Source organism: Stenella coeruleoalba (assembly GCF_951394435.1).
Source record: "Stenella coeruleoalba genome assembly, chromosome: 14".
Classification (NCBI taxonomy): domain Eukaryota; kingdom Metazoa; phylum Chordata; class Mammalia; order Artiodactyla; family Delphinidae; genus Stenella; species Stenella coeruleoalba.
In genome coordinates this window covers 43829722-43852323 of record NC_137160.1, presented here as the reverse complement: position 1 = coordinate 43852323, position 22602 = coordinate 43829722, and the positions used below count along the sequence as shown (strand labels likewise).

The window sequence follows — 22602 nt, the reverse complement described above, 5'->3', positions numbered from 1 at the left end:
TTTTTAATCTCTTTTATCCCAGTTACTCTCTAAAACATGGGTAGTACCAAGTTTAATGGAAGGTTTTCATTTTATTTTGCCTGATATCTAAAGAAAGAGATAAGATTTAAGGGACAATCCCTTTGCTGTTTTGAAACAGAAATTAACCCACAAACTGCAGCTAATTTTCATCATTGTAAGAAAAAAAGAATTCGTCATGTTTGATCCATTCTCCTTGTGAATATGTACAGCAGGGAAGCTACAGAGACCCAGGATAGAATCATGTTTTAGTTAGAGGCAGCAGAAATAAGCCCATGGTTTTGTCCAAAGCCAGAGCTCAGATCACTTTATGGGCTAACTCTGCCTCCTGAATTCGCAGTGATGTCTTCTGAGATAATTGTAGAATATTATTAGAAAGAGGTTTTAGAAGTATTTACATCTTCAAATGGGTGAGGATTCCCATTTTGAACCAGGAAGCTAAGAATGTAATGTACGCTGGATACAGATGAACAGATCTATAAACAGCTTTCCTATGGGTCTGACCAGGAATAACTCATCATCTGGGAAATTCAGTAATTAAGTACAGGCTCCTGGACACAGCTATAGATAGAATAGACTAGGAAAGTTTGGCAGTGTCCCACTGGTGTCAAAGCTGTGCTAGTTTTTTAATTGTTAAGAGATACTGGTTACAAAGTGGGTACTATATCATATTCATTGAACATGCATATATAATCATTTTAAACTATCATGCCTTTATAAAAAAAATGTTCTCCAAAATTTGTATATTCATCCCACTATATATATGAAAAACATAGTGTTTACATTTACCTAAATATCTATTTTATTCCTACATTTACCATAATTCCTTTCTTTTCATTAAGCTCTAGTATGCTAATCTGTGACATTATAAGCTACAAATAACTAATTTCCTAAGTTATTCTTACCTTAACCACACACAGAACTCCTTCATTGGTTTTGGGATCTGTTACAATTTTAAAATTTCCATTTTCATTGCCCTTTAAAATGGTATAATTAGCTCTCCAATTAGCAGTATTAATTAAATCCTTATCTGTAACGGCAACACGTAAGATTTCCACATCAACTCTATTTTCCTCCACTGATACCTCATACTAAAATAATAAAAAACAACAAAAAAAAGTTTAATTAGTAACTCTCACAAAAACAAAACACCAGGTAAAGCCAGCCCAGTTCTTCTAATTTCTAAAGTACTATGTTAACATGACTTTAAACCCCAAGTCCAAACTACTGACACGTGGCTGGGAATACTTCCTTTGAAATCATGGGGCATGGGTGGAGGTGCACATATGTAGCAACTAACACTACATTGTACATTTTTCTTTTATTAATATCACACACTTACAGATAAACGGTTGAATGTTGGCAAGTTGTCATTCACATCTCCAATATTAATGATGCAAGTTGCGGTTGTCTGCAAACCAAAATATTGACCATCCATGTCTTGTACTTTTATTTTCAATTGGTATTTATCAGTTACCTGAAAAGTAAGTATTAATTACTGAGTGAAAGCAACATTGTAAATGAAATCTTAATTTACACCCTATAATTTCCCTTGCATTCAAAATTTAAGAGGTACACTATTAGATTTCATAGTTTTCATGTACTGGCAGAAGAACAATTTCCTCACACTAGTAATTTTTAATTAATTTACAAAAATAGAGTAGTTTCTCAAATTGAAAGTGCTACTCATGGAAGTAACTGGTTTTAGCATTACTTAACAGAAAGAGAAGATATAGTCATAGTACATTTTAAATTGCCTAGTAATTAATCAAAATCGTTATCTCCTATGCAAAGTACATTCTTATATTCAAAAATACACAACAGTGACTCTATACCAGTCTCGTAATGAAGCAATAAAGGTATTCTCCTGTAAAAAAAGGTGGATTTTAAATATTTACTTTACATTTACTAAAAGATCATTAAATTAGCATGAAAACAAAGTTTTGGAACTATGTAATTTTTTCTTCTTCATGGAAAATAGATTCTGGTTCTTAAGCGTTTTCCGTTCTTCAGAGATTGCAGAAGGCTCATCACTGGTTTTAAAAAATGTGTATCTCCGGGCTTCCCTGGTGGCGCAGTGGTTGAGAGTCCGCCTGCCGATGCAGGGGACACGGGTTCGTGCCCCAGTCTGGGAAGATCTCACATGCCGCGGAGCGGCTGGGCCCGTGAGCCATGGCCGCTAAGCCTGCGCGTCCAGAGCCTGTGCTCCGCGGCGGGAGAGGCCACAACAGTGAGAGCCCTGCGTACCGCAAAAAAAAAAAAAAAAGTGTATCTCCTCATAATGGTTTCATTTGTCACAAGTGTTGAGATATGGAAGGATTAACAACAACACTAATAATAATGTCTCTGGACTGAACATTAGGAGGCTTGGGTTCTACTTCCAAGTTCAAAAATAACAAATGTACTCTTGGGCAGTTGGAAACGTATTTTTCCCTTGCTTTCCTCTTCTATAAAATTATAACAACACCTTCCTTTATAATTCACCTCTTTTCATAAGACTAAATTATATGTAAAAAACTATCCTAACTGTCCACCTAGAATATTCACCCTTCTCTTAAAAAGCCACCTTCTTTGGGCTTCCCTGATGGCGCAGTGGTTAAGAATCCACCTGCCAATGCAGGGGACACGGGTTCGAGCCCTTGTCCGGGAAGATCCCACATGCCGCGGAGCAACTAAGCCCGTGTGCCACAGCTACTGAGCCTGCGCTCTAGAGCCCGCGAGCCACAACTACTGAGCCTGCGTGCCGCAACTACTGAAGCCCGCGTGCCTAGAGCCCGTGCTCCGCAACAAAAGAAACCACTGCAATGAGAAGCCCGCGCACCGCAACAGAGTAGCTCCCACTTACCGCAACTAGAGAAAGCCCTCGTGCAGCTATGAAGACCCAAAGCAGCCAAAAATAAAATTAATTAATTAATTTTTTAAAAAAGCCACCTTCTTCCCTTTAGATCTCTTAAACTTTCTAGCCCTCATGAATTACCCAAAATAAAACTAATATTTCTCTCGATCACTATGCTTTTTACAAACCCAATTTTTCCCAATTTATTCTTCTCTCATAATCAGTCACATGAGAGTTAAAAATTCATGGCCTTATTTCATTAAAAAAATTTTAAAAGCTCATACTAGTGTTACGTATGGGAGGGAATATGTATTCTGTTTGTAATAAACTATGATTTATTGGGAATGATCAACTGGCTGATAAAACAAAGAAAGAAATCAAGTTTGGGACCTAAATATTAACTTGTGATATCTTCAGATGGAAGAAAAATTCTGATGTTTAAAGAGCTTAAAGGGCTGAAGGCCCTTTAATAAACAATATTAAATATTAAATATTTATTTATTTATTGTTTATTTAATAAATATTAAATATTAACAATAAAAAAAATTGGAAACCTGGGATCAGAAAGTGAGTCCAGAGCTCTCTTGGGTAAAAGCACTCCAAGACTCCTTCATTAGTCAAATGTTTTCCACTGATTTATCAGAAGGATCTATTCAAGGCTTGATGATAAAAGAGAATTTGGTCTATAATCTGCTTTTTCTGAGCACATAAATTCCATGAAGAATCTGTATAATTTGTAGAGCTGTGACAGCAATTCATTCATTCAACAAACGAAATTGCATTCTTCACTGGCATGTACTCATGGTAAAAATAAATAAATTATAAATTATAAAATTGAATTAAAATTAAAAATTTACCTAGGAATGTCCTTGTAAATGCAGTAAAAATGATTAATTTTAATAAATTTTATTAGATTTCAACCCATAGTCTATCTAAAGAAATGGGAGGTATATATAAAGCACTTCTGCATAACATAGTATGATGTTCTTTTCATGGAAAAGTACTTGTGTGATTGATTTATAAGCTGAACTAGCTATTGGGTTTTTTTTCATAGAATACCATTTTTACATGAAAGACACCTATGGTTAGTCAGACTGGTATATTTGGAAGACATTTTGTCATAGGTAAGGTGAATATGTCATTTCAAGGAAAACAGCTATTTGTTGCCAATGGTCAATTGGAGTTTTCAAGCCAAAATGAGGATTCTGGAAAACTTTTATGAACCATCGTGATATTAATGGAGATGAGGAGGTGATTTTTGCCAATATTGTTTAATTAGATGTGTCAGTATTTGGAGGATCTACATAACTCAGTGAGTCAATATTTCCCATATGACTAATGCACGATGTTACAAAATCACACATGGTAAACTACCCACTCATAGCAGAAGAAAGACCAATGTATTTTGATGTAACAAAGTAGGAAAGTTCATGGACAAGGCTTCTTCAGAGTGCACATTGCAAAACCCATTTATGACACTACCACTTGTCAAGATTTGGTGTATCAAAGAAGACTATCCACAATGATCTGAAATTACTGTTAACATACTCTTTTTTAACTTCATATCATGTTGGATTTTCTTTACATACTTCGTCTAAAACTATATAACAGACTGAATGCAGGAGATGTGAGAATCCATTGGTCTTATACTAAGTCAGGTATTGAAGAGATTTAGAAAATGCATAATAATGCCACTCTTCTCACTAAATTACTTATTGTTTTAGAAATGTAATCATTTCTTATAAAAATATTATTTACATTAACATGTAATATATTATTTTAATTGGGTAAATAAATACATAGTTTAAACTTTTATAGTTTTAAACACTTACAGATTAAATAGTGATAAATATAACCCACATAAACAAAAGACCTTTGGAATTTCCAATAATATTTAAGACTGTAAAGGGGTCTGAGACCAGAAAAGTTGCAGACCACTTCTCTAATCCATGCGAGAGGGAGAGGAAATGAATCGATATGAGATTTAGGAATCAAAGAAAAACGTGACAAACACATATTACTATATTTTAATATTAAGGATTATAAACGTAGGAAGTAGGCCAGAATAAAGGTTTGGGGGAGGAGGTAATAGTTTAATAACAAAATGAACAATTACTAAACTGGGGTAGTTGCAGTAGAAATGGACAGAATGTGAATGTTACGATCACTTTGGAGTCAATATCAAATGCTTTGGAAAGTAATTTGATCTGCAAGAGGAGACATCAAATACAATTTTGAGAACATGAATCCAAGGTGACATTAGAAAAAATGTGTGAAGGAAAAGAAGGTACTAATGGCATTTTAACTAGAGAACATGGGAAGGAGAGCATGTTTAGAAGGAAAGAAGAATTCATTTCTAGATGTACTGAATCTTAGGTACTTGTGAAATGTTCAAATAAGGATTTCTAGCAGTCAACTGAAAATGTTAAACCAGAGATCAGAGACAGATAAACTTTCATTTAATCTATGTAAGGGGAAAGAGTGTAGATGAGATTGTTGATGAAGAAATGACACAGATAGAAAAAGAAGCATTGTTATCTGTAGATAAGAAAATTCTGAAAGTTTTACTTTTCATATATGACATTTCTTGTTTTTTACAACTATAAATAATTATAGTTTGTATAATTATTTTACAACTATAAATAATTATAGTTTGTATAGTTTGTAAATTATATCAATTTATAAAATTTGATTTTATAAAACATACAATTCAGGAGAGAATGAATTAGCGGTTCAAATTCAGAGCACTGCAAGGTCAATGACCTCCATCAACCTACCTAAAATAATTTTTGTTAAATTAGATTCACAACATGCTTTTCAAAAGCACATCTGCAGGTGGTATACAGAGATATGCAGGTACTGCTAAGTAGCCATGTGATAATCAGGCTTTATTTGTTAATATTTATGTTACCTCTCTGTCTAGCCGAGATGATGTTGTGGTGATCACACCTGTAGCTGGCTGCATAAAAAAGAGGGTAGGTGATGCTGGTAACTGCTCGATGATGGAGTACATTAGACGCGTGTGCAGTGTGTCAGGCTCATCTTTGTCAGTTGCACAAACCTGTCCCACGGTAGTACCTACATATAGAAAAATCCTCTTTAATTTCAAAAACTTTTACAGTTTCAACTTTCCCTTTATTTGACTCCTCTCCATCTACCACAAAAAAGTTTTGGACCACATAATTGATAATAGTAATAGGTTTTTTACATTTTCAGACTTCTATATAAAATAGCACTTACTTTTAAATATCCCAGCGTTCCAACATTTTGGAATTTGGTAACCATATTTGTATTTACTGTATTTATTGTATAAATTTATAAATGTTGATAATATCCCTCCATGGCCTTTGTATTCCTAGACTAAAGAATTCCAATTATTCTTTAACCTTTTTCTATTTGTAAGCCTACACTTAAATTGATCATATGGGTCAGTTTACTCTGAAAATTCTTGGTTTAGTTAGATTTTTCTAAGGGAAGACTCAAAATCTGCATTCCGACTCCTAGTTGAAATGGTCAATTTTCAAAAGATTGAGAAAATATATTATTCTCCATGACCTTTATGATAATGCTCAGAATACTGTCTATCATTTAATCACTATAGAACATCAGCCAGCTCTCTTCAAGGCCAAGACAGCCGTTGCTCAAAGACTTACTCTTTTTTAGAAAAAAATATTCTAAAAATATTCTTAGAATATTTAGAAAATATGGTCTCTTAAAAGTATTTATTTTACCTCACACAGGAAGGCAAAGTAACATTGAGTCACTCCTATTTTTCAGGCACTGTGCTTGGCCTCCAAGGTATATTGTGCTTCATTTAACCTTCAAAACAACCTTGTATATTAATATCCCATTTTACAGATGAGGAAACCAAGGCTTGTCAAGATTAGGAAACTTGCCCAGGGTCATGTCAGACAGCTAGCAAAAGGCAGAGTAAAATGCCACCTACAGCCGCCCATCTGGCAAGTCCCTTGTTCTTGGCAGCAGGATGTGCCACCTCCCAGTGGCCACAGTGAAACTCAGCTAATGAATTTAAACATTCAGTTGCCGTGTATTGCCACGGTGGGTACTCACCAACTCTGCAGTTTTCAGTAACATTAAAAATGTAAGTTGTTTCTGTAAAAATTGGGAAGTTATCATTCTCATCCTCGATTCTGATTAGTAGGGTCAGTGGATATTCTGGAGTATATCCATCCTTAGTTGTTGCAAAGGCAACGAGCTGTGAAGAGAGTAAAATGGAAAAAAAAAAGCTACGGTTCAAACTTGCTTTCGCTTTGGCTTTCATTTGGAGACTGTTCAGCATCACAGTGTGGATTTCACCATTTGTTACTGTTTTGGGATGTGAACATAATCTTAATGCCAGAAGAGATGGTTAATTTCATGATGCACTATAGCATTTTACGTTTAAATTTATCTAATATAATAACATAGCTAAATTTGGTTACCTCACCATTGCTGTATTGTTGTTCATGAGTGTAAGGGTTTTTATTATTATTTTCCCGAAAGTGTCTTGAGAACTATTTTGCTTTGTTTGAAAGTTTCAGGTGCATGAATTTTAAATACAATTTTCTGGATCTTTTATAACTTTGAATTCTTAGGATTCCAAATTCCCCAGGTGCAGTTAACTGAGATATTATTTTATTTTCTAATTAGAATTTTAGGCATATTGATGATTGTATTTAGATAACTTTCTTCATAAGAATTTTTTAATTTAAAAAGGGGGGAGTCAGAAATGGACCAAATGAGTGGTTATAAATTGGGTCTAGATGCGATTTATTCTTTTGATTTTATAATATGAATTTCAATTCCAATTTTTCTCATAACAGCTATCATAGAAAGAACAGACCATCACAGGTACTTAGAAGGTCATGTTGTAGTAATTCTAAAGCTAAGTAATTACATCATCCAAAATAGATATAAAATAATTAAAACTAAGTTAAGCAAAATGACCAGCTCCTGTTGGAAAATCAACACAACATTAGGTTAAATTCTTATATATTAACGCTCATCCCACCACAGGAGGTTGCCCAGATGATGAAAAGACCTAGTTATCCTAGTTAAGCACTGTCCACACTCCTTACTTGCTCACCACAAGTTAACTTTCTCTCATTGCAAAGGTACCAAGGCTTAACTTCTGAACTTGACTTACCTCCTATGGTATCACTCTCAGTACCATAAAGAGGTTCACAGATCTTTTCTGCCAAATAAATAACTACTGTTCAAAGTGGTACTCTTTTTTTCTTTTGAAAAGAAAAATAGTAAACTGTAATCCCCAGAACAATCTAATAGAATCGAAGGCTATTTATTCTATAAAATTCTTTTTGCTGCCAGTCAGGTCTGTACTATCAGATGTACCCAGAGCACGGATGCCAAAAGTCAGAAAACAGTCAAGAGTAAATGAATTGAGGAAGGGAGACGAAATAGCCACGTTTAATTTTACTAATACAATATGTAAACTTTAGACTTTACCTCAAAAGATGGATACATTTCACGATCTACAGGACGAGTACAAAACAGGTTTCCAGTATCTCTCTCTACATAAAATAAATTTAGAGGTTCTTTGTCAACTCCAGGCCCACTTATGGAATAGTAAATAGTGTAGTTTTGTGCTGTATCAGATTGAATCTAGAAAGTAGACATCATATACATAAAAGACAAATTTGTATTTCAGCAAAACTTTCATTTATATACTTATGCAATCATACTGACATTTTACAATAAGTAATTGCCCTCTTTAATTTATTATTATGTCTGAATAAAAAGCAGCAATAGAATAAGGAAGACTAATAATTGTGAAATTCAAGAGCAAGGCATGAGGAAAATAATGTAATAGCATCTTAGGTTTCCAGAATAACTAAGAAGTACTTTAAAGGCTACGTGTAACTACATGGATCAAGCATTTTGGACTTTCCCTGTCTTAGATAACAAAGTATTCTGAGCATGAAAAGTTATCCTTCTGTCAAAGTTTTACACCTCAAGTTTTATTATATATAACATAATATTTGAGACACTGGGTTTAAAGTATACTGTCGGCAGGCAAACATCTGGAAAGTGGTTTCCTTAATTAGTTTTTGTTATTTCTCAGCATCTTCTCTATTATAGGGGCTAAATGGGAGGATGAAAATGAGTGAGAATGGAAATGACGTAATATCCTGGCAAGTGTGCTACTTTGGTATTTGATTCAAAAAGAAAATTTTTTTCCAAATTGTTTTCATCCTCTTAGTAGGATCCTTATCTATTAGGATGACTAACAATTATTTTCTAACAATTTCTTTCTCAACTTTAAAATGCTCTTTTCTCAGCTGCATTGAATTTGTTGATGGGATATAAACAAGGATTCTCTCTCACCATTTCAAGAACTGGGGGAAAAGAAACCTAAGAGCTAGACTGAATGGTAGTGACCACTGATAAGGGAGGAAGGAAAGAAGATTTGCTGGGGTTTCCACTAAAAATGAAACAGGGGAGAGAAAATGTGGATCCAGTCTGATTTAAGCAGTGGACCTGGGAAGAAACCATGGAAAGGTGTATGTGTCTTTCCCCTTCATGGCATTTGACCTGTTATCAACAATTTCATCCTTTGTTATGGAAGATGTTTTGGGATTTTCTAGACTATGCCCAGGCTCTGAGATACCCTTGATGATATGAAAATTCATTAAGGAAGCATGCGTTTGACAGTGCTATATGGGTTTTACAGTTTTATAAATGGCTTTTGCATGACTAAAACTGCAAAAAAAAAGTATACATAGGTATAGAGAGATGCATTTATACCATATATTGAAACATATGATAGACATACTCACCCATACATTCATACACACATACTTTTTAAATAACTGCATACTCATTGTCTAAATTTTTTACAAAGATGGAAACCATAGACTCTCACAGTGGAAGGAAAGTAAATTATACCTGTTGAAGAAAGAGTGGGAAAGGACCCAAGGAATTCTCAGACATTGAACAAGGAATAGGAGCCCATCTTCTCTTGGCACGTATTAGAACTTTTTCTTGAGAACGCCTTTTCCTCAGTACCTCAATTTAGAAGACAAAAAAATATTAATAATAAATATTATTTATTTAAAAGCCAATGACTACTTTATTTTCAAACTTTAAAACTCTGATACATCTTTCTCCTCTCATGAGGATTAGCTGGGGAGGCGTAAGACCATGGTAGTGCTTGAAAACCAAACGAAATGTCAATACTAGAAAAAAAATAACCAAGAAATCCCTGCCCTAACTGTTATCACAGCAATCCTATTGAGAAAATAACTTGGTGGGAACATGGAAGAGAGAGAGATGAAATTGGAAGCCTAGAAGCAAAACTGAAAAAAAAAACACTGTACTGTTGCCACACTACCATGCAAAAACATGGGAGGAGAGATATGCAAAGAATGTAAGTAGACAGGTGCCCTTCTAAATTTAGCGTAAGCATCTTGCACTCACCGGCAACTAGGAAGAGCCAGGGGACCAACAGAGAGATCTGTGTCAGAACGAGGAGAGAAACATGGTGACAACTCTCAAACAGCTGTCATGAGTAATGGCCAGTGGTTGAATGAAGTCATTTTGATCTTGGATGTCAAAAAGTCATAAGTATGTGTGAAGTCCAAACCTTAACCTAAAATAGTCCTCCATTTTCTAAGACTAAAAATTATGCTAAGATACATGAGACCTATCTCTGGATGCCTCATGTATCTCAGAGTAATTAACCATGTCATGACGCTATACTGCTGCCCAGAGTAGGACACCATCCTAAGTCATTAACACGCCATATGAGTTCTTGAATAATTAAAAGCTACAAAGTCCAAGTTATATACAAATATCTTAAACAATAATGTTTCTTGTTTTGGAAACCTATTCCACAGTGAAGATCAAGAAATGCTTCTCTGTGTCTAATCTCAAGTTCTCATGCTGTCCCATATCCCAATTTCTCCTTTTATGTCCCAAATAAAAAGAAATTATAATCTGTGATAACATATGTTGAACAACCCTTTTCCATTTCAAAAATGTTAACTTGAGTCATGGCTTTTATTCTTCTTCAAGCTAAATTATCCCATATCTTTTTTGATTCACACCTTCCCTGGTCATGTTAGTTCCACCTGAAGAAAACAGTTCGTCATACTTCATTTTTATACTTTGGTATACCTTTGTTTGTTGCTCTAAAAGGACAAGTATTTTCTTCTCTTCTTGGGTCTCTGTGTTGGAAAGTAATACGGTAAAAGATCTCTTCGCTGAGGACAAAAGAATGGCATTTGTTGTATAGACTGAACCATCTTCTAAAATTTGGAAATCAGGATCACTTGAATGAATTAGATTTGCAGATTTAAAGCACTCCTTCAGGTTAACTGTAGAAAATGTACACAGCAATCATTTGTAAGGTAAAACAAAGCAATATACAGCTTTAACAGTAAGCTATGCATTTGAGGTGGGGCAGTCAAAGACTTTAATTACACTGACACTTGTAAGTTTTGCATTTTTAAAAGGATATATGAAACTATACGGTTAATTCAGTTGTGCGTAACTAAACGTATCCATCACTTCTGATACCTACTTCACAGCCTTTTAAAGAAGAGACATTTGTTCTGAAATCAAAGCATGTGAACTCTACAGTCTGAATATTAAACTCACACCAAAAAAGTTTTTCTTTATTAACTGAAACTAGCCACAGAGCAATACATGAGAACACTTAAAACAAGTTAAACAGAATCTAGAGATTAAAACTGGTAGTTACTACATTAAATTATTACTGAACTCTTTGCATCTGTTGTTAAATAGTCATCGTATTCTGTGTCTTCATTGGTCTGATCTTTTGGTATACATTTGAGTTATACGAAAAAAAATAACTGAAAAAAAAATATGTGGAAGTAAATGTTGTAAGATGCCAAAATATTTTAGGATAAAAATCCAAAAACAACACCTTTAAACTCAAGAAATAGTTTCAATACTATTTCTCAATTTCATAGACATGTTATAACATATACCATATCCTTCGTCTAACGTAAATATTAGTAATTACTCAAACTAAACAATTTTAACTACTTTATATAATCATGTTTTTCAATAAAGTACAATATTCCGTTCATTGGATTGACACCATATATATTTTTTAAAAAGTATTGGAATGTACTATATTAGTTTTAACTATTAGTTCCAATAGAGTTATCCTCCTAAAGATTACATTAATTTTACAAGATCAACCAAATTAGGATTTATTACATATCCTGGCAGTTTCTTACCTCTACCAATATATTTTACAGCATCTAGTTTGGAGGGAACATGTAGTGTCACTGTTTTGCAGGCATCACAGGCAAATGTTAAGATCTAAAAAAATCAGTATTATACATTAAAAAGAGCCTTTTCATGTGTACATAGTTTATACAAATTTGTATAATTATAAATCTGTTTATATAATTAGCAAAATAAAATAAAAAGCATACACTGGATTAAGAATTCAGAAAAAAATTGCATAGAAGAGAAGAATAAAAACAACAGACTAAGAGCCATGGATCCCTCCCTCACAAAGCATGTAAACTCAGAGAATTGCTTATCCTCTTGGGCTTTGTTTCCTAGTCTGTAAAATGAAGTTAATAATAATTTCACTAACTTAGTGGATATACTGAGAAACCAATGACACCCTTTTGTGGGAAAGCACTGGAAACTATTAGGAAGGCAGCACAGGTATGTAAAAGGAAAGAGAAACAAAAACAAATTTAATGAGCCAGCAAGTTGTTTCAATTAACTGTCAACTGTCTATGAGTTTTGTTACCAAATCAAAAATATCCTAAAGAAAATTCCAATGCTTTTAAAGAGAAGCACTGACTCATTGCCATGGAGTGACTTAAAAAGTATTTACATATGACCCCACACATATAAGCACACGACTTTGAAATATGAACTTATTTTGAAGTTCTCAATAATGAGAATTAAGGTCAATGTTAAAAGTATTTCACTTAAAAAATTTAAATGATTTAGTGATTTATGCTGAACCAATTCCAATACAATACATATTTGAGCACACTGAAAATAAATTCTGTTCTCTCTGAAACTTTATAATGGATGCTTCTGAAAGTTTCACAGTTTTTTGCAAAGGTTTTTGATGAAAAGCAAAACAGCCAACCAGCATTTACACTGTTATTTAAACTTTTATTTTTTTGGGCCGTACCGCACGGCCTGCAGGATCTTAGTTCCCCCACCAGGGATCGAACCCATACTCCCTGCAGTGGAAGCTCAGAGTCTTAACCGCTGGACCGCCAGGGAAGTCCCTACACTGTTATTTAAAAGTCTATAAACATAAATTAAAATCATCAAAATTTGGATGAAAATTTTTATTTCCAAAATACACTAAAGACCCTTTAAGTATCTAATTTAAATTATGTATGAAGGACCAAGCATGGCAGAGATTACATTTCATTTGGAACTCAGAGATGGACATGACAAAGAGACTGTACTTGAATTAGAAATAAAAAGATGAAAAGAATCTTCATTGGTTGCATAGCCCAGAGAGAATAGGAGTAGAATCAGACATGTGAAGAGTCCAGCTCAAGGTGACAGAAGGCATACACCCACTGATTCATTCAACCAACATTTCTTGGTTTCTGCCTAGGTGCCAAGAAGTGTTCAAAGGCTACTACGGTGAACAAAGAGAACTCGACCTCACAGAGATTATTTTACACCAAAAGACAAAAAGTAAATACACAAATGCACAAAGGTCACACAATGCCAAGAGTAAGTGTTACGAGAAAAATAAAACAGGAAGAGAGGGTGATAAAGACCAGAAACTTGAGTGAAAGCAGGATGCAAACCAGTTCACTAACTGGGGAAGAGTCTTCCAGGTGGAGCGAAAAGCCAGGCCAAAGGCCCTGGGAGGGGACTTCACCTGGTGCGTTGAAGGAACAAAAAGAAGGGTGTAGCAGTAAACACAGTGAGGGAAGAGTGAGAGGACATGATATTGAAGAGACAATCATAGGCATATCATGTAGGGTCTAAAAGGCCACAGTAAGGAGTGCAGATTTTATTCTGAGGGCAAAGAGAAGCACAGTAGGTTTAGACACTGTGGAGTGGTGTCACGTGGTGAGCATTTACACAGACTCATTCCGGTGGCCATGTGAGAACAGACTATGGGGAAGACAGAGTGGAAGCAAGGAGACCCATTGGGAGGAATCTATCTGAGAGGAGAGGTGGTGACTTGGACTAAGGTAAAAATGATGGAAAAGGTGAGAAGTGGCCGAATTAAGACAATATTTCAGATAACGGTATCCTGGACATCCAGTCATTCACGCATTCAACAAATACTTACTGAATGTTCTAATATGTACTAGACACAGAGCAGTAAAAGGGATTCTCATGAAACATTCAATTCAAGGATAAGACTTATTTGTAATTTCAATAATGGAGGATAAAAGCTATGACAGGGAAGTACAGGATGCTTTGGGAGAGCACTAGCAACCAGCCTCCTCTAAGAGCCAGGTGAAGAGGGGCAACAAGTTAGCCATGTCACAGGGAGGCAGAGCTTGTATGCTGCAGACATAGGAACTGCATATGCAAAGGCCCAGAGATGACACAGACTTGAAAATGCAATTTGCGATGGTTGATGCATATAGCACAAGAGGGACAGGAGTTTAAAATGGATTCACAGAAGTAGGTGTGGGACAGGTCCTGAACAGCCTTAACAAAGTACACATATAGATTTTTCTTCCTAAAGATAATAAGAAACCAAAGATTTGTTTTAAGCAGATAAATTACATAGCAGCTTTCTATTTGAATAAGGTTAACTCTGACCAGTGTGACGAATGAAGTAGGGGAACAATTTTCATTTCCAATAATGGGACTTAGGGCATTCAGTCCAACCCCCAGGCCAAAACTAACAATGATGGATACATGTTTTTAAACCATCCTAAAACCATCCAGCTAGGCAAAAACTGAGGATAAAGCTGGAACACAGTAGTAACCAGAAACAACTTCTAATCTGAAAAGATTAGATTCTGGCTTTTTGGCCTCAAGAGAGGGGAGTGAAATCAAAGCACAGACCTGCCTAAGATCTAAGAGAAGATCTGTCCACATTAATCTGGATCCCCAAATGCGAAACCTTCATTGTAAGAGTAAGCTAGTAGTAAACTGGTCCTCACATGGATTTGTGATCCACATTCACATCACTCATTTGTTCTAGGAAACACAAGCCGCTAATTAGTTTAAAGAAGCCCTGGCATGTGACCAGCACCATAGGTGATGAAAACCATTTGACCAAGTCAATAACCATTCTTAAATTTTAAAAAAAAGTGCCCCCAATGAGAATTGATAAGTGCTACTTCAATAGAATTATATTATAATGACATCATCAATGGAAAAGCATTAGCAGTAGCCTCACTAAACTCAGAAACAAGGTAGACTTCCCAAGGGTCATCATCTACAGCTAACATTACATTAAAGTATATTAGGCAAGAGAATGATATTAGATGGCATATGAATTGAAAAGAAAGAGGTTAAAAAGAACCACTATTTGCATTTGATATGACTATTTATCTGGAAAACCCAAGGAAATTAACCACAAAACAATAAGAAATTCATAAGGGAGCAGAAACAGCTATTAAAATACAGAAATCATTAGTCATCATACACATAAACAAAATCTGTTAAACAATATAATGGAAAAGAAGAAATCATTTTCAAAAGTGATAAAAAGTTAGAATACCAAAAAGTAAACTTAACAAGAAACATGTAAAGTTTATTTGAGAAAAACCTGAAACTATTTCTGAAGGACACAAAAGCAGACTTGAACAAAAGAAATATATATTATTGTTTTGGATAGTAAAAAATCAACAACGTAAGTATATCAATTTACACTAAGTTAAATTATAAAGTTTATGATCCCAAAAAAAATCCCATTGGGCTTCCCAGGTGGCACAGTGGTTAAGAGTCCGCCTGCCGATGCAGGGGACACAGGTTCGTGCCCCGGTCCCGGAAGATCCCACATGCCGCGGAGCGGCTGGTCCCGTGAGCCATGGCCGCTGAGCCTGCGCATCTGGAGGCTGTGCTCCGCAATGGGAGAGGCCACAACAATGAGAGGCCCGCGTACCGCAAAAAAAAAAAAAAAAAAAAAAATCCCATCAATATTTTTTCTGGAACTAGACAAGCTGATATAAAATGTAATAAGGAAAAATAAACAATTAAAGATAGAAACATTATGAAAAAGAAAAGCAATGAAAGGATATTAGCTTTAGCAGATACTGAAAGGTCTTATGAAGTCTCAATAATTAAAACAATGCAGTATTTGGTATATGAATAGACGGAAAGAGAGTAGATGCATATAAATTGGAAAGGAAGAAGTAAAAGTTTCTATTTACATTTGTTACAATTGTATATAGACCATAGGGGTTGTAACTTTTTGTTAACACTCACTAGCCATTTATGAGTTTCTATTTCTCCACATTCTTGCCTACAGAGCCTGTTGTCAAACTTCTGGATGTTTGCCAAATGAGAAATGATATTTCAATGTATTTCTTTCTCTTTTTTTTGTAATACCATTTTTAAATTATTTATTTGTTTGTTTTTTTAAAGATTTTTTTGATATAGACCATTTTTTTTCTTTTTTCCTTTAACATCTTTATTAGAGTATAATTGCTTTACAACCAATGTAGTTTTAAATTCATCTTTCCTCACTATAAGTAAGGCTGAAATATTTTATGGGACATTTTTATTACTTTATGGTTTTTCAGGTCCATGTTCATGCTGGACTTCTTGATTTAGAAGAGCTCCAACCACAAGATGGAATTGTATAAGGAATGATTTCGATTTAGCAGTGGAGATCCCTGATGACCTTAGAGAGACAGAAACTTCATTAGGTGTTTAGGTAGAGGCAGCGTTCAAGTGGTTACTAAATGTGTGAGGTGAGGCAAGATGAGGAAGTTGGGAGAAGCTGATTCACAGAAGGGTGATGGAAGGGAAATGTAAGGGGTGTCCCCCAAGCCATTTTTATTTAGTAATGTTCCTACTTTTCTTTAACACGTCTATCACACATGAGGCTCACAACCACAACAAGCATCTGAGGCTAGCAGGACTTTGCACAGACATGCACATGAGCATCAGAACAGCTTAAGACCCACCAAGCCTTCCAGCCAGAATGCAGTAGGATGAGGGGGGTAGCCACAGCCACCCCACTTCTGGCCTATCCAGCTTTGAAGCTAAGGAAGGCCAAAGAATGAGGATTATTCAACTTTATTCAACTTTATTATTATTCCCTTATATGTGTTTTCTTCTAAAAAGGAAGTGAGAACACACGGAAAGTTGTGTGTGTCAGTATATAAGATCCAAGCTATTTATGGCCTGCGCCTTTTAGTACCCGTGCCTAATCATGCCTTTTCCTTCAAGGGCAATGTTTAAAAAGAAGTGTCAAAAAAAAAAAAAAAGTGTCAACTTTATTAAGAATCTAAGCAAAATCCGTTCCTCTCGTCATCAAAGACATATCTTACGACCGTTATTTACTCCCTTCTTGATTTCCTCAGCTGTGAACTATTACTTGCTGTGCACCCGGCCCTGTGTATGTTATTAATGTGCCCCGGTAATTTAGTTAAGCGTTTGAAGTCCCTGGAGTTCCATGGGAAAGGCATTCTAATAATAGTAACAACTACAATTTCATTAGTTAAAAATTTCAGGACTTCGTTGTAAAACGAGAGCGGTAGAGTAAGGGAAATTACACGGATATTTCCCGCCGCCAGTTGCACCCCTCCCAGAAGGAATCCTCCCTCTGTCTGTTCTCCAGGTTCGTCCCCTTGTCCTTCAGGGTTAGGGACTGGAGCCCTAACGCCTGCGGCTCAACGTGAAAGGACACTATGCGCTTTGACCTCTGTACTTGGCCTATGTAAATTTTGTCCTTCCAGGGGACCCAGGAAGCCCTGACTGGGGAACCTCTGATCCCACAGTCTCCCAGGGGCTGCTCTCCCCGCACTGGATTCCTATGCCTTGAGGTCCCCCAAAGAGACCTCGGTCTTTCCTGCCAGGGAGGGGGGCTATCCCTTCCGAATAAGGCCACCTCCTTTTTCCCTCCCAGCTTTGGGGTCTTTGCTATTGGGTTCTTTAAAGCGGGAAGGAAACTAGGGCTGGAGGGCTTGGCGGGGGATGGGGGAGCGGGGAGAATCTGTATGCCTCCGAGGCGAGAGATCGGGAAAGCCACTTCCCCGAAGTTCAAGGGGGATGAAATCTCACGTGCTGACAAACAATGGAAACCGTACCAAGGACCACCGAGGGCCGGCCCATCTACTATCTTTAGGCGCAGAGGGTGGAGACCGCCCCAGCCCCAGCTCTTCCCTCCCCCCTTCACTCACACACTAAGATCAAAAGGCGCCTAGTCCTTTCACCCAAGGACCTGCGATTTCGATCCCCAGCGGCTCCCCTCGTCTGCGGCCGGAGCCCGGCACTGAGGTCGGATGGACTGCCCCGCCCGGGGAGGTGCGCGAGGCGCAGAGGCGCAGCGCGGGGCGCGCAGCGCTCGCCGGCTTGTACACAGAGGCCACGGTTTGGGACGGGCGTTTGCAGCCGCTCATCTGCCTGCGCTGATCACATCTACCGGAGACACCCTTCTCCTCCCCTGCGGGATCGCTGCGCCCAGCTCGCTCTCCTCTGTCTGCCCTCCCCCCTACCCCAGCCTACGGCACTTTTTTCAGCCAGCCCCAGGCCCAAGAACCCCCGCATGGGCCGCCGCCACCACCGCCCCCCGCCCCCAAAGTTTCCCCTCCCTCCCCCATGGGTCCGTGCGCCCACTCGGGACCGGGGTCCGGGCAGCCACTCACCGCGAGGGTCAGCAGGAGTTGCCAGCAAAGGGCTCCGCTCGCGGAGCCTGTGGGTCGCGCTGCCGCCATGGGAGGACTCGGAGGCAGGTCGCCGGCCGAGGCACCCGGAAGGCCGGGGTGGGAAGGCGCAGCCGGGCGAAGGGCCGCGGGCCAGGCGCAGGCTGGGCCGGCCGCGCAGGAGTGCGAGGCAGAGAACGTGGCGCGCGGAGGGAGCTGCTTTTCTTCTCGGTTTTTCTGAAGCTTCTGCGTCTCACCCCAGGAGCTTTTCCTCTGACCGAGGGTGGGGTTCCAGGCGCGTCCGAAACACACCGATCGGCCCCTCCTTGGTATTTTCTCTAGTCTTTATTTCTGGAAGAACGCCAACAGGTGGGAACTCCCTCTCGCCGCCACCCTTTTTCTGTGCTAGGTGTTTCTCACCGACGGACACCACCCATATGCCCCATCTCCCCACCGCCCCGGTATCCGCCTTGAGGATTAACAGCTGGCCCTGCCCAGCAGAAGTCCTGACTGTACAGAGACTCGGTCCTCGAGCGCGTCCTGCCGCAGGAGGGGGCGCGCTCCCGGCCCCGACTCCGCCCCGTGCGCAGCGGCCAGTTTCAGACCCGCAAAGGCCGCCTGGGAGCTGGAGAGGTCGCGTTTTGTGTCACAGCTAACTAAGGCCCGCCTATTAGAGGGTTGACCCCAGGTAGACTGTTTTATACACTCTTTGCTGGAGTTAATTTACTGCAGACATCCAAGTGCAATTCAGACAGAGGTTTCATCTGTGACACACCTTTCTTGGGGTCTTGTTTGGTTGTTGTTGGTCTTTTTTTTTTTAACAGAAATGTCCTGGCCAGTATAGCAATGATACAAGGAAATTACAATAATTAATCAATTAAAATAAGGGAATCCAGGCATCAAGGGTGAGTTACTACTGAAAATACATCTTGTAGACGTTGGTTAAATGTGGGCCTATTGATTTCATCCAAGACCTTCCTTTGTCACAGTTAAAGCCAACCACTGACCTTCTTGTAACTTACCTCCTAAATTGGACTCCTGGACGTCTGAGATGTCTCTCTTCCCTTCCCACCATAAAAACCAGAGTTCGTGGTAAGAAAAGAAAAAGAATAGGATAAAATGTATGTTTTGGTTTGAAGTATACTTAAACTAGATGAATTATAGGAGTACTTAACCTGGAAGATTAAAATATAAAAGAGGTATGCTTGCAGCTCTTCAGAAAGCAATGACAGGGCATTCTGAATCTCCTGCACCTCTTTTCAATTATGGCTTAAACCAGGGAATTCTGACCACAAAGGAGAAACTTGTCTGTTCCATTTCATTTGGTTTGTCTCCACAGGGATGTGTGGAGAAAACTTGTTTGAAAAGCCAGCCGTGATACATTTCAGCTCTTGAAAACATGTACAGTCCTAATACCATTATACACAGAGCCAAAATTATTATAATATTGACCATATACTTAAATTCAAAAGTATTGTCAAACAGTACCCACGTTACATTCTATGTATTAGTCCCATGCTCTATTTTATTACTGAATGACACATAATGAGCTGTTCTGTTATCTCCATGTATATAAAATTTATCATTGAATCTTTGCTTGTAAAATAAGCCTGGGTCATCAGCATGAGACTATGGTTGACATCATTCTGTTTCCATAATTTTTTAAACCTCATGTTTTTTCCAGCAATGCTTTCATAAACACACCTCATCCTATTAATGAAGATATCATGATCTCTAGCGTGAAGCTTTCCAGAGGAAGAGAAGCAAGCTAGTTTCAGGTTTAAGAAATCTACTCAGGCTGTCATCATACCCCTTGACAATAGGACATTTCCAAACTCTTGCCTACCCCTCAACCTTTAATGCCTAAGGGTAGCTCATGTTTTTCCACATTCCAGAAAAGGGGAGAAGAGCAATTTGAAAAGAATTCACCTTAGATATTTATTTTCATCGTTCACATTACGTAACTGATTGAGGCTACTAAGATGGTGATTTGTTTGTTTCATTGTGATTCTTTAAACAAAGAAATGAATTATAAACTCTAAACAAGGGGCCCAATTAATTTAATAGATTTAAATTAGACTATATGGCTTCTGAAATAGATTCTTCTATACTACAGTCTTGAAACAACAGGTATAAATTTGAAGAGACAATGAAATATGGGAAGATGAAATTTTTAAGTATGTCTTTTGGCTGTGAAGATGATTTTGCTGACTTGAACTGGTTTTCCATTCTGCTATAGTAAAGAGAGCACCGGACCAAAAGTCAGGACCAAGTTCCTTTGTGTCTTGGGCCACTCATGTAACCTTAGCGCTCAGCACGCCTGTTTGTTAAGTAAGATAATTAAAGTAATACTGATGCTGTCTATGGCACCTTCCACATCTAAAGTTAAACTACTTAGACTCCTTGTGGCTTATTTTTGAGAAGTTGGCTGGAAATAGGTGTTCCTTTCCAAGTAGAAAGTCAGAACCAGAGTTGTCCTTAAAAAACTGAACAAACAGCAAGGCACTTGGGGCACATCTCTGCAACCTAGCTTCACAGTTTTCTAATTTCAGAAACCGGAAACTGAACATATTAATGGCAACAAAAAATACCACTTACTGATATGTACACAGGGACAGCTCTCTTTGAGCTGCGTGATTCCACTGTTGAAGCCTGGGGAGAAGGGTCCATGTGGACACGTGATCTTTAGGGTGCCTCTATCTTGGCATGGCCAATGACACAGAATGGAACCTCAAAGCAAAGGAAACAGACCTAAGGGGGGAAAAATGAGGTTGAAGAACGTTGTCTAGTTACTTTACAGGTGAAAGTGAAGAGGAAAACATCAGATAACCATAATAAAATGAGCACAATTAGCCTATTTACCTCTCAGAGTTGTTACAAGATTAAATGATGCAGAATAAAACCTAGCATATTCTAAGAGCTCCATGAATGTTGGTTAATATGGGTATCCCTCTCCTGCCCACTGCTACCATACCTTTACAACCCACTCATCGCCCACCAGGCTTCATGCTCATGACAGTTCCCTAGTTCCTGTTCTTCCTCTTTGCTCAGGTACTGGTCTAGGGCTGAACCCCAGTGTTAATTCACTCACCGCTCCCAAATCCTTCAGGCTCTGTCCCCCCAACACGACCCCCAGACCTCATCTGATTCAGAAGGATTAACTATGCAATACCAAAATGAGATGCCACAGCTCGCGCTGGTTTTGTACTTACTGAAAATTGGGACCAATTTGTTTTCAACATTTAACGAACATTTATTGAATGTCTACCCTGTATTCCCATAGCCCTCTTGGCATGCATTCCTAGTATTGCAGTTAACATACTGAATAGAAATTCTGTTCACTTTTTCTATTTCTCATTTTACACTGTGAGCTTCTTAGGGCAAGGACCATCAGAATTCTTATATGATGGGAGAAAAGCTTTTTAAGTGCTGCCTTGTTCGATAAATAAAATATTTATTTTTTAATGCTGCCATATTTCTTTGAAGTTCTCTTCAAAATTGTCCTCAATAAAAGAGTGTACTAATCAAATTCAACTTCCATTACCTTTCAAAATATATTTTTGAAATAAATAAGGGGTAGAGTGTGAAATAAACAATCAGTCCATTCTTATCGAAGTACTTTCACTTAAAAGACCCTCAATTAAAAAACCAGCCAATGAATGAATTCTGAGGCAGTTGTGTTGAACATGACCGTGTCTGCTCTTGCCTTTAATAGAATGCCATTGACATGTGCCACTCTGGAGTGCTGTGAGCAAATATATCCTTAAAACCACAGAATTTTCAATTATTTGCTTTACTAACTAACTAGTTTGACAAGTATTTATTCAGTATCAACTATGTCTCAGGCACTTTCTCAGCCCTGGGAATGCTGTGGTGAGCAAAACAGAAAGGGCATGTGCTGGAAGGAAACGCCTAAGGAAGACAATTGGGCTGAACAAGTACTCTCCACCTGCTATTCACCTCATGCGGACTCTTTTG

At 37.8% G+C, this 22602-nt stretch overlaps 1 protein-coding gene across 3 annotated transcripts in view; it reads right to left on the bottom strand.

The window, feature by feature from the left end:
- LOC307197458 (desmocollin-2-like) overlaps positions 1-19034 on the bottom strand; it is a 31098-nt gene extending 12064 nt beyond the window's left edge. The window contains exons 1-9 of one of the 3 annotated variants that reach the window (XM_079943359.1): positions 18628-19034; positions 12082-12166; positions 10991-11190; positions 9761-9880; positions 8321-8476; positions 6926-7070; positions 5766-5932; positions 1361-1495; positions 924-1109 (exon numbers count right to left, since the gene is read on the bottom strand). In XM_079943359.1, coding sequence (XP_079799485.1) covers positions 924-1109; positions 1361-1495; positions 5766-5932; positions 6926-7070; positions 8321-8476; positions 9761-9880; positions 10991-11190; positions 12082-12166; positions 18628-18696 — 1263 coding nt within the window. In that variant the 5' untranslated portion in view covers positions 18697-19034. Of the gene's footprint in view, positions 1-923; positions 1110-1360; positions 1496-5765; positions 5933-6925; positions 7071-8320; positions 8477-9760; positions 9881-10291; positions 10329-10990; positions 11191-12081; positions 12167-18627 lie in introns of those variants that run through there. The other 2 variants (XM_079943358.1, XM_079943357.1) reach the window with 2 other exon arrangements.
- Between the last annotated feature and the right edge of the window lie 3568 nt (positions 19035-22602).